We start from the raw sequence: 16,714 nt of genomic DNA, 5'->3' as shown, positions 1-16,714 counted from the left end.
CGGCTTGAGGGTCGGCGTTAGAGATGCCCTAAGTAGGGTATGTATGTGAAAGGATGACATTGTCGTCCTAAGGAATTGCATTGCATCGGTCCAACGCAAAGATGATGAGATTTCAGTGAATGTGTAGTTCCCAAAAAAACACAACAAACGAATAGTATTTCTATGAAATTCATGTACTCGTTCCGCACAAACCAAATAGATCTATAGGAAACTGTGAACCGGAATCCCCATTCATATGTTTTTCCTATGATAATCCTTCAAACCATATGATTGAGGCCTCAAAATGCGATGGACAGATATCCAAACGGCATGGTCATACAGGGTATTGCTTCACACCGGAAAAACGTACCAGCAAATATATATATTTCACATGTATTAGGTACCGTTTGTACACACATCACCTATTGATGTGCAAGATTGTACCAGGATATATTGCATCCTAATTTTCTTGAGATTTTTCAAAACGTTTCAAACAGCATAAAGTTGCAACCAAACTTATATAGGGTGTACATAAACACATGGTTATCTGGATCTTTGTTGTCCAAGAAGATGCTATACAACAACATCTTGAAAACAGAACAAGATGAAATTATTACCTCTTCGGGAAGCAATACCCTACAGTGGGAGGCTCCACCATAGTGAAACCCATATTTGTCAAGGAAGTTCCAAGAGCTTTCTGTCATATGTTCCTCTGGGGGTGCTCTCAACTCTAAACGAAATACAACCTCTGCTTTCTTTTTCCTTTTTTGCGGGGAACCATCTTCTATCTTGATTTCCTTCAAATATAAAGCCGGGAGATCCTATAAAAGAAATAACGATGGGAAACATCAGTTGGAACTTGTCCAGAACGCACTTGTGTAGTAAGCATGCTGGCACAAAACTAGCAGCAACTAAGGCTGTAAAGTAGGAAGCCATTCACTGAGTGAAAACAAAAATAATGGCCCTGATGCCATGGTTGTTGACTATATATTTCTTCCAAGTTTCAGTAGTATTCTCAACCGATGGCATTAGTGGATTATGTGAACAGTAAATTCCGCTGACAACATATCACATACCAAAATAAAACTGAATCAAGTACACTATTATGATATTCTATTTCTCTAGAGAAAAGAACCTCCCAATCAATTAGCACCTATGTGCATTCACTATAAACTGAAAAGACAAAAGAACAAGGAACCTGAAATCATACTTGAGATTACCAAGCCAACACTATAAAACAAGCGGTGTGCGATATGCTCGCCTACCGGACTTTTGTTTAAGTAAAAGACCAGTGATTAATCTATATAAATTGGACGATTACTTGGCTTCTGCTTGAGTATATACGCAGTGCTATAGTCCAACAGTAAAGTACTGCATCTATCAAATTCAGGGAATAAGAAGAATTTATTAGAGTTCACAAGTACCTGACAGTCACATGCCGACACATTTTCCTTTCCATTGCTCTTCTTAACCTGAGACATGAAATATCTAGATTTAGATTGAAACAGGGAAATCTGTATAGAAGAATAAAATATATAGTAATATTATAAGCTGTTTTGACCTATACATACCTTTCCTTTCTTGATACAAAGGCACTTCAAACATAGCAAGCTCAGTAGTTGCCTAAGTTCACTAACATGACAAGGATGATATACAGGTACAGGCAGCTCAATGTACCCAAAATGCCCTAGAAGGTCATATTGACTTTATTAGTAACAAGAGAAAAGGGGATCCTGGAGTGCTAGAGGACAATGTTTTGGGGCATGAAAGAAAACTAATAAGATTTTGTTTTAGAACCTTCGCATTTGCCATTTTCAGAGGCACCACATGAGTTGCATTCTCCTGTTTCGAGTGGTAAGCCAAGGAAAGAATCCCTAAGCTGTTTTGGTTGAGTAACAGGACAGTCATTTGTAGAATACGTACGCTGCAGAACATAAAATTTTGCATATCAGTAATGTTCAAAAATGCAAATACTCCTTGCAAAAGTATAACAAATACGGTTATAAAAATCTTCACTGTGCAGAATATACCCATTAATTAAATGATTATACATGAAAAAAAATAAAAGATCAATCCATATGGATGGAGGAGCATGCAACATCAAGTACTAATTCAGTCCATGAAATCCACATTTATAGCTTAGCTAACTGAACAAGTGACAATATCCCTGTATCAATGGTCCACGAAAGGAAATTAAAATGTCAGAACTCAATACTAATATATTATCTATAGCACATAGGCCCATAGGGTGCTCCCAGGGCCATTTATCTTGCAAATTTAAAGTTATTGCAACTGTTGAAAGCATATACCAATCACATTGAATGATTTCAGATAATAATGAAACAGAAATAAGAATTTTCATCTAGACAGCATGCAGAAGCAGTTCTCTCAACTGTGCTCCCTTATTATGAGTAATGTGAGAGATCATATTGCCAATGTTTTTAATTCAGCATGCATATATCTCTACATGCCAGCATGAATAGTAAAATCAACAAGAAGAAGAACGTACTATCTCATGCTCGCTGGATAGGCTAAGCTTAATGCTCTGGATGGCACCTTCAGGGACCGATGGGTCCTCCTCCATCACTCTGCAACAGAAGGGACAAACTAGCGTCACAGATTGATTTCTAAGAAATTAAAGTAGGACAACTGATTGATTTCTAAGGTCCTCCTCCAACCTTTTCGCTAATTCTTATCAGTGAAGAAATTAAAGTAGCTGGACAACTGATAGATTTGTAAGTACCCAAGATAAAGAAGCCCACTATGGTGGCCTCAAGCATGCATGTGGTGCGTACATGAGCGCTAGTTGGGACACATGCATCGCTCTGTACCTCACATGCATTTCCGCGTCCCAGGAACGCCGCAGAAGAAACAACAAATTTCCCTAGAAAAACCGCAATTTCCTACAGAAGCAGAGACGCGAACCGCGCGCATGAAGCCATGAACAGACCAAAGCCCGCCCCCCAAAACCAGAAACCCCATTCCGAGCGACCCACCGGCTCGTCCCCCGCTCGCCGGAATCCGCACGAACAGACCGAAGCCCCGGGCACAGATTAATATTAATAAGAAAAACCCGCGCTTACTAGCTAGATGCTCCACCTCGCCGGCGCCGCCCGGTGGTCGTCTTCGCCGTGGCGCCTGACTTCCCTCCCAACCGGGCCTGAAGCCTAGCAGCAGCAGAGGAGTCGGAGAGAGAGGAGAAGGAGGGTTTTTAGCCAGTGCGCCTCGGAGAAGCCAAGGAGAAGGTACCAAGAGGATGCTCGCTCCGCTTTTATGGCGGTGGAGGTGAGGCGTTTGGTGTGCACACATTTCGAGTGCCGTTCTCAAAGCTAGCCAGTGGCATTTCACATGCTCCTTGTATTCCGAAATTACCTGGGAAGAAAGCATGCAGCGAATAAGAAACTCCTGATTAGTGGACTTGCCTGGGAAGTCTAAAAGTTTACCTCACATTTTCTTCAAAAATAAGTCTATGCATAATAATGGTATATATGTGTCCACTGGTGTAGGCTGTTAGATGTGTATAATCTTTTTTCTGTGTATCCCATTGTATAAGGGGTTTCTTTCACTTTACCACACATGTATATGTATAGGACTTTGGCCCTCAGTGAAAGTTAGTTGCTCATTATCCAACATGGTATCAGATGCTAGGTTAGCCTCTCTCCCACATGATGCAACTCTGTGCGTGCTCCATCCTCGCTGCCGCCGCTGCTAGGCTCCGTCCCTAGTCTCCGGCCGTCTGGTCCGCAGCCTCCGCTGCACGACTCCTCTTGAGCCGGCCACTCGCTTATCGTCCCCGTTGCAGCCCGCCGCCGGCCGTGCTCGGCCTCGTCGGGTCTGCAGCCCCCGGCCGCTTCCTCCCCGTTTGGCCGCCACTCCGTTCCCGCCCCGTTCGGTCGCCGCCGCCCCTCCGACTCCGACAGGCCGCCCCCGCCTCCTGCCTCCCCGACCGGCTGTGATCGACCTGCCTGGTCGTCGCTTGCTTCCCAGCCTCAAGTGATTCCCTTCTCGATCTAGATCGAGTTCGGTGTCCGTTGACCAAAAAAACGAAGCAGAAGAATAAGAGAGACTTCCTCATGTCTTCTTCGGGCTATGTCGATGTCCCTCGATGCTTGGTGATCTTTGATGGCACCAACTATGCTGAGTTTGCGGGTTTCATGCGTATTCATATGTGCGGTCTTCTGCTGTGGGGCGTTCTCTCTCGCATAGGTCCCCTGTCCGCCATGCCCGGTTGCTCCTGATAACCCACAAGTATAGGGGATCACAACAGCTTTCGAGGGTAGAGTATTCAATTCAAATTTATTGATTCGACACAAGGGGAGTCAAAAAATATTCTCAAGTATTAGCAGCTGAGTTGTCAATTCAACCACACCTGGAAACTTAATATCTGCAGCAAAGTGTTTAGTACCAAGTAATATGATAGTGGTGGTAGCGGCAACAAAAGTAAAGACAACAAAAGTAATTTTTTTTGTTATTTTGTAGTGATTGTAACAGTAGCAACTGAAAAGTAAATAAGCGTAAACCAGTATATGGAAAACTCGTAGGCATCGGATCGGTCATGGATAATTATGTCGGATGTGGTTCATCATGTAACAGTCATAACATAGGGTGACACAGAACTAGCTCCAATTCATCAATGTAATGTAGGCATGTATTCCGTATATAGTCATACATGCTTATGGAAAAGAACTTGCATGACATCTTTTGTCCTACCCTCCCGTGGCAGCGGGGTCCTATTGGAAACTAAGGGATATTAAGGCCTCCTTTTAATAGAAAACCGGAACAAAGCATTAGCACATATTGAATACATGAACTCCTCAAACTATGGTCATCACCGGGAGTGGTCCCGATTATTGTCACTTCGGGGTTGCCGGATCATAACACATAGTAGGTGACTATAGACTTGCAAGATAGGATCAAGAACTCACATGTATTCATGAAAACATAATAGGTTCAGATCTGAAATCATGGCACTCGGGCCCTAGTGACAAGCATTAAGCATAGCAAAGTCATAGCAATATCAATCTCAGAACATAGTGGATACTAGGGATCAAACCCTTACAAAACTAACTCGATTACATGATAAATCTCATCCAACCCATCACCGTCCAGCAAGCCTATGATGAAATTACTCACGCTCGGCGGTGAGCATCATGAAATTGGTGATGGAGGATGGTTGATGATGACGACGGCGATGAATCCCCCTCTCCGGAGCCCCGAACGGACTCCAGATTAGCCCTCCCGAGAGGTTTTAGGGCTTGGCGGCGGCTCCGTATCGTAAAACGCGATGATTTCTTCTCTCTTCTTTTTTTCTCTCCGAAAGCAAATATATAGAGTTGGAGTTGGCGTCGGAGGGTTTCCAGGGGGCCCACGAGGTAGGGGACGCGCCCTAGGGGGGCGCCCCCCACCCTCGTGAGAAGGGTGTGGGCCCCCTGGTCTTCATCTTTGGCGAGGATTTTTTATTGTTTTTATAAGATGTTCCGTGGAGTTTAGGTCATTCCAAGAATATTTGTTTTCTGCACATAAAACAACACCATGGCAATTCTGCTGAAAACAACGTTAGTCTGGGTTAGTTCCATTCAAATCATACAAGTTAGAGTCCAAAACAAGGGCAAAAGTTTTTGGAAAAGTAGATACGACGGAGACGTATCAACTCCCCCAAGCTTAAACCCTTGCTTGTCCTCAAGCAATTCAGTTGACAAACTGAAAGAAAGAAAGAAAAACTTTTACAAACTCTGTTTGCTCTTGTTGTTGTTGTAACTATGTCAAGCCAGCATTCAAGTTTTCAGCATAGATTCTCAGGTCTCATAATTACTCATATCAATAAGATAATCAACTAGCAAGCCATAATTATAAATCTCGGATGACAATACTTTCTCAAAACAATCATAATATGATATAACAAGATGGTATCTCGCTAGCCCTTTCTGAGACCGCAAAACATAAATGCAGAGCACCTTTAAAGATCAAGGACTGACTAGACATTGTAATTCATGGTAAAAGAGATCCAATCATAGTCATACCCAATATAAATTAACAGTGATGAATGCAAATGCCGGCTGTGCTCTCCAGCTAGTGCTTTTTAATAAGAGGGTGATGACTCAACATAAAAGTAAATGGATAGGCCCTTCGCAGAGGGAAGCAGGGATTTGTAGAGGTGCCAGAGCTCGGTTTTGCAATAGAGATAAATTGTATTTTGAGCGGTATACTTTCATTGTCAACGTAACAACTAAGAGATGGCGATATCTTCCATGCTAAACACATTATAGGCGGTTCCCAAACAGAATGGTAAAGTTTATACTCCCCCTCCACCAACAAGCATCAATCCATCGCTTGCTCGAAACAACGAGTGCCTCCAACATACATCAGGTCCCAGGGGGAGTTTTGTTTGCAATTAATTTTGATTTAGTTTGCATAAAGTATGGGACTGGGCATCCCGATGACCAGCCACTTTCTCGTGAGTGAGGAGCGGAGTCCACTCCTCTTGAGAATAACCCGCCTAACACGGAAGCTAAGGACAACCTTGGTTGATACATGAGCTATTCGAGCATACAAAACAGAATGTTTATTTGAAGGTTTAGAGTTTGGCACATACAAATTTACTTGGAACGGCAGGTAGATACCGCATATAGAAAGGTATAGTGGACTCATCTGGAATAACTTTGGGGTTTAAGGGATTGGATGCACAAGCAGTATTCCCGCTTAGTACAAGTGAAGGCTAGCAAAAGACTGGGAAGCGACCAACTAGAGAGCGACAACAGCCATGTACATGCATTAAAATTAATAAACATTGGATGCAAGCATGAGTAGGATATAATCTACCATGAACATAAATATCGCGAAAGCTATGTTGATTTTGTTTCAACTACATGCGTGAACATGTGCCAAGTCAAGTCACTTAAATCATTCAAAGGAGGATACCACCCCATCATACCACATCATAATCATCTCAATAGCATGTTGGCACACAAGGTAAACCATTATAACTCATAGCTAATCAAGCATGGCACAAGCAACTATGATCTCTAATTGTCGTTTCAAACATGTTTATTCATAATAAGCTAAATCAAGAACGAGGGACTCATCATATTTACAAAAACAAAAGAGGTCGAGTTCACACCAACTTTTCTCATCTCAGTCAGCCCATCATATATCATCATAATTGCCTTTCACTTGCACGACCGAACGGTGCGAATAATAATAAGAGTGTACGTGCATTGGACTAAGCTAGAATCTGCGAGCATTCAATAAACATGAGAAGACAAGGTAATATGGGCTCTTGGTTAAATCAACAATAATGCATATAAGAGCCACTTCAACAATTTAATTATGGTCTTCTCCTACTGACCCCCAAAGAAAAGAAAAGAAATAAAACTATTTACACGGGAAATCTCCCAACAAGCAAAAGAAGAACGGGATATTTTTGGATTTTCTTTTTAATTATTACTACTACAACAGAAAAATAAACTACTACTAATTTTTTGGTTTTTTTAAGGTTTAGCAAACACACAAGAAGAAAGCAGGAAAAAGAAAATAAACTAGCATGGATATTACAGTGAAAAAGTATGAGCACCGACATCTAGCAATGAGTGTGTGTGAACATAAATGTAATGTCGGTGAGAAATACGTACTTCCCCAAGCTTAGGCTTTTGGCCTAAGTTGGTTTATGGCCACGGCTGGCCTGGCGGATATCCATAATAATAATTGTTGGGGTCGTACTGTGATGAGGAAGAATAGTTGGGATCATACTGATGTGCAGCGGTTATCGCCTGCTGAGCTGCAGCGTGGAGTCGAGCTGCCTCCGCTCTCCTCTCGTACTCTTCTGCCTCCTCTCTGGTAATAACATATCTTCCTTTTGTCTGTGAATCAAAGAAGGCAGGAGCAGGGAGAGTAATACGGAAAACACGTCGTTTATCAAAAATTAAACGATATAAGAGAGGTGATTCAGGCCTCTCGACAAACTGGTGCGAAGCCATAGAGTCATGATCTAAATATGCAGGAGGCAACTCCATATCACCCTCACGAATGTCTATCTCAAGAAAATGAGCTAAGCGGGTTGCGTAAATTCCTCCAAAGAAATCTCCATTATGTCTATTATGATGCAACCTACGAGCTACAATGGCTCCCATATGATAAGATGGTCTCCTAACACAGCACTCCTAAGAATGCTAAGATCAGGGACACACATGTGACATGCTTCATCCTTAGCATTTATGCATCTACGGATGAAGAGAGCAAAATAATGTATAGCAGGAAAGTGAATGCTCCCTATGGTAGTCTGCGTTATATCTCTAGATTCCCCCACAGTTATACTAGCAAGAAAGTTTTTAAATTCAGATTTAGGGGGATCCCTAACACTACCTCAGGATGGAAGTTTGCAAGCAGAAGTAAAATCCTCTAAGTCCATGGTATAAGATTTGTCATAAAGATCAAACATGACTGAAGGAGAATTACGCGAAGATGAATACTCAAACCTCCTCACAAATGAACTTGTGAGATCATGATACTGGGGGCATTTGTTAGCCTCAAAATCCTCAAGACCGGCATTGCGCAAATATGCTTTGAATTCTTCTTTAATTCCCGCACGGTCCATAAAATTTTCCGACGGCCATTCGCAAGGCTGTACTGGAGCGTCTCTTGGTGGATCCTTGTCAGCATCGCGCATAGCAATCCTGGGTCCTTGCTTCTTAGAGGAACCACCTTGGAACATCTTCCTAAGCATATTGTTTTTCTCTGAAAAATTCTGAAATTTTTAGTAACTTCAAAATAAAAGTAAACCAAACTCAATAATATTGATAGCAACTACTCCTACAAGTGCCTAGAGCCTATATCAAGCATTAGAACTACTTGGAACCATATAAATTTGACATGCAAGCTCAAGAACATGGTCACCTATGCAGCACAAATTTGCAAAGAATAAAACACTAGAACAAAAACTAATTGGACCAATGGAGGAGTCACATACCAAGGAACAATCTCCCCAAGCAGTTTTGCGAGAGGTGCTTTGAGCAAGGAGATCGAAAATCACAACAAAAGTGGCTGGAACTCGTGCTTGAGTTGATTTTTCGGGTTTGTGTGAGACAGAGGAAGAAGATGGGTGCTGGGATAAGTGGAGGAGGGCCACCGTGGGCCCACGAGGCAGGGGGCGCGCCCTAGAGGGGGGGGGGGCGCCCACCACCCTCGTGGCCAGGTGGCAACTCCTCCCGCGGTAATTTTTGCACAGTAAATCCTCAAATATTCCTGAAAAAATCATATTAAATTGGCATGGCATTCTGAGGACTTTTATTTTCGGGATATTTTTATATTGCACGGATAAGTCAGGAAATAGACAGAAAAAATATACTATTTTTACTTTATTTATACTAATTAACAGAAAATAAAAGTGGGATACAGAAGTTTGTGCTTCTAGTTTCATCCATCTCATGCTCATCAAAAAGAATCCACTAACATGGTTGATCAAGTCTTGTTAACAAACTCATTCCGATATGGTTAGCCCCTGGCCTCAGCCTCCTATGCCTCAAATGCCTGTTGATCTGGTGAATTTTCAGGCGTGGTTAGCTGCTCAAGGCCTGCAAGTTCAAGATGGAATCGTCCCTGATGATAATCTATCTGACAGTCTGAATTCTGCCTGGCTGGAATCAAGCTCCAATGCTAGCTCTCAGGGCTCCTCATCTCTGTCAGTTATGCAGACTAGTACTTTGATGGTAGCTCCTCCTACTCCTCAAAACATAATCAATGTGGATGTTGCCATCTCTACTGAAACTCTCCAGGTCAGCATCTCTGTTGAAGGGAATGAACTCACTACTTTGTTAGCTTCTGATCAGATCCCTAGGGATATCTTCACTGCCTACTTGTCAAGATCAATCTTGTCTGTTGTTGCTGCATATGGGCCTTGGAGTTCTGGGTATGGTCTACCCCCCTTGGATTTACAGGTGCCAGCTCCCAGGTCCTTTCTCAATGTGGCTGCTAATGATGTTAATCACCTGGTATGCTTTACTGCCGGTATTCGCTACCCTGCAGCTACTTCTTCGGTTCAGATCATGGAAATCACAGCTGATCCAGTAGACTCCACTGTGGCCAATGTACTCCCTGCTAATTCCTCTGAAGCTGAGCCTGTGCTTCCTGACAAGGATTTTGACTTGATTTCCAACAATGCTTCTGTTGCTGTTTCTGAACCTGCTGCTGATGAGGTTGGGACTCTTTTGGCGCTAACTGTTGGTTTGAACGGTGGGCCTGAGCTTGCTTTGCCACAACCATGGAATCTGACCCTAATCTTGTTGCCCCAAGCGCTTCGATCAGTTTGCTTATATTCCCTCTCATGGTGCTTCAGGTGGTATTCTTATGATTTGGAATAGCTCCTTGTTTACTGGATCTGTTATTGTCCAGGAGGACTTTGCTCTAGGAATTAAATTCACTAGCACACTCTCAGCTCAGGCCTAGACACTCTTTAATATTTATGGCCCTTGCTCTGGCCCTACTCGGGACACATTCACACAATGGCTATATGACAGAGACATCCACACTGATGAGGACTGTCTTTTCCTGGGAGATTTTAATTACATTCGTAGCCCTGAAAATCGCAATAAACCAGGGGGTGATGCAAATGATATGTCAACCTTCAATGATATCATCCGAAAGCATAATCTTGTTGAGCTACCAATTAAGGGCAGGCTTTTCACGTGGAGTAACATGCATCAAGACCCCCTTCTCGAACAACTGGACTGGTTTTTCACGTCACTCCATTGGATGCATGTGTACCCCAACACGATGGTTAAACCTCTCTGCAAACCCACGTCCGATCACACACCCTGTGTTGTCTCGATTGAAACTAAAATTCCACGTGCCAAAGTTTTTCGTTTTGAATCTTATTGGCTCATGCATCCTGGTTTCATGGAAGTTGTTAAGAAGGTTTGGGATCGCCCTGTCCATTCTGCTAATGCTGCCACAATTTTATGCCGCAAGTTCAAGCACCTAAGATAGGAGTTAAAAGCTTGGAGCAAAAACATATGCCGTCTTTCAATTGCTATTGAAAATACCAATAAAGCTCTTTCTGATTTGGATGCGCTTGAGAACATTCGCCCTCTCACACTGCCTGAAGGAAACTTCCGCAAAATCATCAAGAACCACCTCCTACACCTACTGGATTATCAGAAGCAATACTGGAAGGAAAGATGCACCATTCGCTGGGTCAAATTTGGTGACGAGAACTCCAAGTTTTTTCAGGCAGTAGCCACGGAGAGATACCGTAAGAACAACATTTCCAATTTGCAAACTGACGACGGTCTCATGGTGGAAGACCACACCGGAAAGGAGGCACTTCTTTTTCATGCTTATACCGAAAGATTAGGTACCTCCAATCCAACGCAAATGAAATTCGATCTTCCATATTTGATAAGGCCAACCAAAAATCTAGACCATCTCACACTGCCCTTCACACATGATGAAATTGACTCGGTCATTAAAGAGATGCCGGGGGATAGGGCACCTGGCCCGGATGGTTTTAGTGGGCTGTTCCTCAAAGCCTGCTAGCCTATTATTAAAAACGACTTCTATAACTTGTGCAATCAATTCCATGCTGGCCAGCTAGATCTTCAAAGCATTAATGATGGACTAATCACACTTATCCCCAAAAATGGGTCCCCCTCAACTATCAATGATTATCGTCCGATCACACTTCTAAACTGTTGTCTTAAGCTCATCACCAAGTTGTTGGCCAACTGTTTGCAAAAAGTCATCTTGAGGATTATTCATCGCAATCAATATGGGTTTATCCGAGGACGATCTATACAGGACTGCCTAGCGTGGACTTTTCAATACATTCACCAATGTCAAGCCTCCAAACGTCCAATCGTGTTACTCAAGTTGGACTTCGCCAAAGCCTTCGATACAATTGAGCATGATCCAATGATCAACATCATGAAGCATATGGGGTTTAATGATCAATGGTTGTCTTGGATCAAATCCATTTTCTCCTCAGGAAGATCCTCCATTTTTCTTAATGGAGTGCCGGGCAGGCAGTTTCATTGGAGAAGAGGTGTTCGCCAGGGGGACCCCTTATCACCCCTCATCTTTGTCCTTGCAGCCGATTTGCTCCAATCTGCCATTAATGCTGCATTTAGAAATGGATTGATTCAGCTCCCTTTCCCTAGTAACGGACAAATGGATTACCCGATCGTTCAGTACGCAGATGACACAATCTTGCTCATGCCGGCCTGTCCCCGACAAGCCCTGACCATCAAGAATATCCTCACCAATTATGCCCAATCGATTGGTCTCAAGATCAACTTTCATAAATCAATGCTTATCCCCATCAACTTGGATCAGGAGCTGGCAATGCAAATCGCCTCGAATTTTGAATGCCCGGTGGGCACCATGCCATTCACTTACCTTGGCCTTCCCTTGGGCACGTCTCGACCCACCATTCAAGACTTCATGCCTTTGGTCTGCTCCATTGAGAGAAGCCTGTCCTCCACTCTCTCTCTCTTATGTCACATGTTGGGAAGTTGACCTTGCTTAATTCGACAGTCACATCACTCCTCATCTATGCAATGTGCACTCTCCACTTTCCACCTAAGCTTATCGAAATGCTTGATAAAATCAGAAGAAGATGCTTGTGGATCAAGAAAACAGAGCAAGGTGACAAGTGTAACTCTCTTGCTGCCTGGGATATGGTGTGTAAACCTAAAAGCAAAGGAGGCCTTGGAGTCCTTAACTTACGTATCCAGAACGAAGCTTTACTCCTCAAATTTCTACACAAATTCTACAATAATATGGACATCCCCTGGGTTCACTTGACTTGGAATTCTTACTACTCGGAGAAGATACCTCACGCTACTGACCCAGTTGGATCCTTTTGGTGGCGGGATATCCTCAAACTCTCCCCAAAGTTTAGGGGAGTCTCAAGCATTAACATTGTTTGTGGCACCATCGCTTTATTTTGGAAAGATCTCTGGGCTGGTCAGATCCTGCATGACTCACACCCACGTGCTTTCTCTTATTCACGTATCGGTCAAGGACTTCCCGGGGATCACATCTCTGCATGAGGCGTTCCACCTCCCATTGTCACCTTAAGCGCATGATGAGATCAGACAACTACAGGCCGTTGCTGCTGAGCTTCAACCATCGACGTTGTCCTCAGATGTTTGGCACTACGTGTGGGGCAAGAGAAACTTCAAGTCAACGGATTATTACCATTTCTAATTCAAAGATCTCCATTCACACCAAGTCTTCGGCTGGATCTGGAAATCAAAATGCACGATGAAACTTAAGGTGTTTGCTTGGCTGCTGATTCATGGTCGACTTAACACACGCAACATGCTGAAAAGAAGACATTACAACATCGGAGATGACCATAACTGTTTGCTCTGTGATCAAAGCATTGAAGAAACAGTTGAGCACATGATCTTCACCCGCGTCTTCAGCAGGCATTGTTGGAATAAACTTGGCATCACCTGGGATCCATTCCCTGGCAGGCTGCAAGCGGTTCAAGACCAGAAGAATAACCACCCGTCACCCCTATTCATGGAAAAACTCATTGTGGCGGCTTGGAGCATATGGAAGGAGAGGAATAATCACCACTTCCGAGCTATACCTCCCTCCCTCCAGTCTTGGCTTGGGAGATTCAAGAGAGACTTTGGGCTTCTACAGCACAGGGTCAAAGAGGCACATAAGCCTCTAGTTCTAAGCTTTGTAAACTCCCTTTCTTAAGTTCTTTATAGTAGTTTTCCTCTCTTGACACAAAGTGGCTGAAATCTTCCCCATGTAAATATCCACTTGTACAATACTCTATATTTTTTTAATATATTAACACAGTAGGAGTTTTTCCTACTGTTCACGGTCAAAAAAAACATACAAACTCATTCCGATAATCATGAAACCGGAGAAATTTCGAATAACACTAAGTTACGTCAACGGGGATATGCACATCCCCAATAATAAGAATATCATATTTCTTCTTGACAGTAGGAAGAGGAAATTCAAAACCTCCAAATATAATTGATGGAATTTTTCCAATAGAATTGATACTATGAACTTGAGGTTGTTTCCTCGGAAAGTGTACCGTATGCTCATTACCATTAACATGAAAAGTAACATTGCCTTTGTTGCAATCAATAACAGCCCTTGCAGTATTAAGAAAAGGTCTTCCAAGAATAATAGACATACTATCATCCTTGGGAATATCAAGTATAACAAAGTCCGTTAAAATAGTAATGTTTGCAACCACAACAGGCACATCCTCACAGATACCGACAGGTATAGCAGTTGATTTATCATCCATTTGCAAAGATATTTCAGTAGGTGTCAGCTTATTCAAGTCAAGTCTACGATATAAAGAGAGAGGCATAACACTAACGCCGGCTCCAAGATCACATAATACAGTTTTAATATAATTTCTTTTAATGGAGCAAGGTATAGTAGGTACTCCAGGGTCTCCAAGTTTCTTTGGTATTCCACCCTTAAAAGTATAATTAGCAAGCATGGTGGAAATTTCATCTTCCGGTATCTTTCTTTTATTAGTAATGATATCCTTCATATATTTAGCATAAGGATTTGTTTTGAGCACATCAGTTAATCGCATACGCAAAAAGATAGGCCTAATCATTTCAGCAAAGCACTCAAAATCCTCATCATCCTTTTTCTTGGATGGTTTCGGAGAAAAAGGCATGGGTTTCTGAACCCAAGGTTCCCTTTCTTTACCATGTTTCCTAGCAACAAAGTCTCTTTTATCATAACATTGATTCTTTGATTGTGGGTTATCAAGATCAACAGCAGGTTCAATTTCTACATCATTATCATTACTAGGTTGAGCATCATCATGAACATCATCATTAATATTTTTACTAGGTTCATGTTCATTACCAGATTGTGTTTCAGCATCAGACATAGAAATATCATTTGGATTATCAGGTGGTTCAGCAATAGGTTCACTAGAAGTTTGCACAGTTCTATCATTTTTCTTCTTCTTCTTCTTCTTCTTATTTTTAGAAGAACTAGGAACATCAATATTATTTCTTTGAGAATCTTGCTCGATTCTCTTAGGGTGGCCTTTAGGATACAAAGGTTCCCGAGTCATTCTACTAGTTCTAGTAGCCACTCTAACAGCATAATCATTTTTCTTACTATTCATTTCATCAAGCACTTCTTTTTGAGCCTTAAGTACTTGCTCTACTTGAGTGGTAACCATAGAAGCATGTTTGCTAACAAGTTTAAGTTCACCTTTAATACCAGCCATATAATCACCCAAGCGTCTAATCATATAAGCATTTTCTTTTAATTGTCTACCAAAATAGGCATTGAAGTCATCTTGCTTAAACATAAAGTTATCAAACTCATCCAAGCACTGACTAGCCATTTTAGTAGGAGGGACTTCAGCTTTATCATATCTATAGAGAGAATTTACCTTTACTACCTGTGTCGGGATATCGGGATCAAGAGGTTCTTCAGTAAATAAAGAATTAAGATCATAAGTTTCTTCAATAGGCGGTGAACTAAGATCATGTATTTCTTCAATAGGAGGTAAATTCTTAACGTCTTCAGCTTTAATACCTTTTTCTTTCATAGATTTATTTGCCTCTTGCATATCTTCGAGGCTGAGAAATAGAATACCTTTCTTCTTCGGAGTTGGTTTAGGAATAGGCTCAGTAATTGGAGCAGGATTTGGCTCAGGAGGTGGCTGAGGAGGTGCCCAATTATTTTCATTTGTCAACTTATTATTCAATAGAATTTCAGCTTCATCCGGTGTTCTTTCCCTGAAAAGAGAACCAACACAACTATCCAGGTAATCTCTGGAAGCATCGGTTAGTCCATTATAAAAGATATCAAGTATTTCAGGTTTCTTAAGAGGATGATCAGGCAAAGCATTAAGTAACTTGAGAAGCCTCCCCCAAGCTTGTGGGAGACTCTCTTCTTTAATTTGCACGAAGTTGTATATTTCCCTCAAAGCAGCTTGTTTCTTATGAGCATGGAAATATTTAGCAGAGAAGTAATAAATCATATCCTGGGGACTACGCACACAATCAGGATCAAGAGAATTAAACCATATCTTAGCATCACCCTTTAATGAGAACGGAAATATTTTGAGTATATAGAGGTAACGCGATCTCTCATCATTAGTAAACAGGGCAGCTATATCATTTAACTTAGTAAGATGTGCCACAACAGTTTCAGATTCATAGCCATATAATGGATCAGATTCAAATAAAGTAATTATATCAGGATCAACAGAGAATTCATAATCCTTATCAGGAACACATATAGGTGAAGTAGCAAAAGTAGGGTCGGGTTTCATTTTATCTCTATGTGATCCTTTGTTCCATTTAACTAATAACCTCTTAAGCTCATATCTATCTTTGCAAGCTAAAATAGCGGCAGAAGATTCCATATCAAAAAGATAACCCTCAGGAATAAAAGGCATATTTTCATCATCACTATCATCATCGTATTCAGATTCAATAATTTCTTTTTCTCTAGCCCTAGCAATTTGTTCATCAAGAAATTCACTAAGGGGCACAGTAGTATCAGGCATAGAAGCAGTTTCATCATAAGTATCATGCATAGCAGAAGTGGCATCATCAATAACATGCGACATATCAGAACGAATAGTAGAAGCAGGTGTAGGTGTCGCAAACTTACTCATAACAGAAGGTGAATCAAGTGCAGAGCTAGATGGCAGTTCCTTACCTCCCCTCGTAGTTGAGGGATAGATCTTGGTTTTTGGATCTCTCAAGGTCTTCATAGT

General features: G+C 41.9%; 1 protein-coding gene across 1 annotated transcript; it reads right to left on the bottom strand.

The window, feature by feature from the left end:
- Positions 1-1,274: 1,274 nt before the first annotated feature.
- On the bottom strand, positions 1,275-2,563 carry LOC147963822 (DNA-directed RNA polymerase V subunit 1-like). Its single transcript, XM_087529172.1, has 4 exons — positions 2,489-2,563; positions 1,777-1,903; positions 1,551-1,666; positions 1,275-1,451 (listed from the first exon to the last, which is right to left on the bottom strand). Exons 1-4 carry the CDS (start codon positions 2,561-2,563, stop codon positions 1,275-1,277), a joined length of 495 nt encoding a protein of 164 aa, XP_087385298.1.
- Positions 2,564-16,714: the final 14,151 nt, after the last annotated feature.

Source organism: Triticum urartu, chromosome 6A (genome assembly GCF_056163025.1).
Source record: "Triticum urartu cultivar PI428250 chromosome 6A, HENAU_Tu73, whole genome shotgun sequence".
Taxonomy (NCBI): Eukaryota; Viridiplantae; Streptophyta; class Magnoliopsida; order Poales; family Poaceae; genus Triticum; species Triticum urartu.
The sequence above is the reverse complement of the archived record's forward strand: the minus strand, read 5'-3'. Positions and strand labels throughout refer to the sequence as shown.

Excerpts from the sequence above, each read along its gene's own strand:
- LOC147963822 (XM_087529172.1), bottom strand. The coding sequence starts at position 2,563 with ATGGAGGAGGACCCATCGGTCCCTGAAGGTGCCATCCAGAGCATTAAG. Across the intron at positions 1,904-2,488 it reads TATCCAGCGAGCATGAGATA|CGTACGTATTCTACAAATGA; the intron begins GTACGTTCTTCT and ends TATGTTCTGCAG. Across the intron at positions 1,667-1,776 it reads TGAAAATGGCAAATGCGAAG|GGCATTTTGGGTACATTGAG; the intron begins GTTCTAAAACAA and ends ATGACCTTCTAG.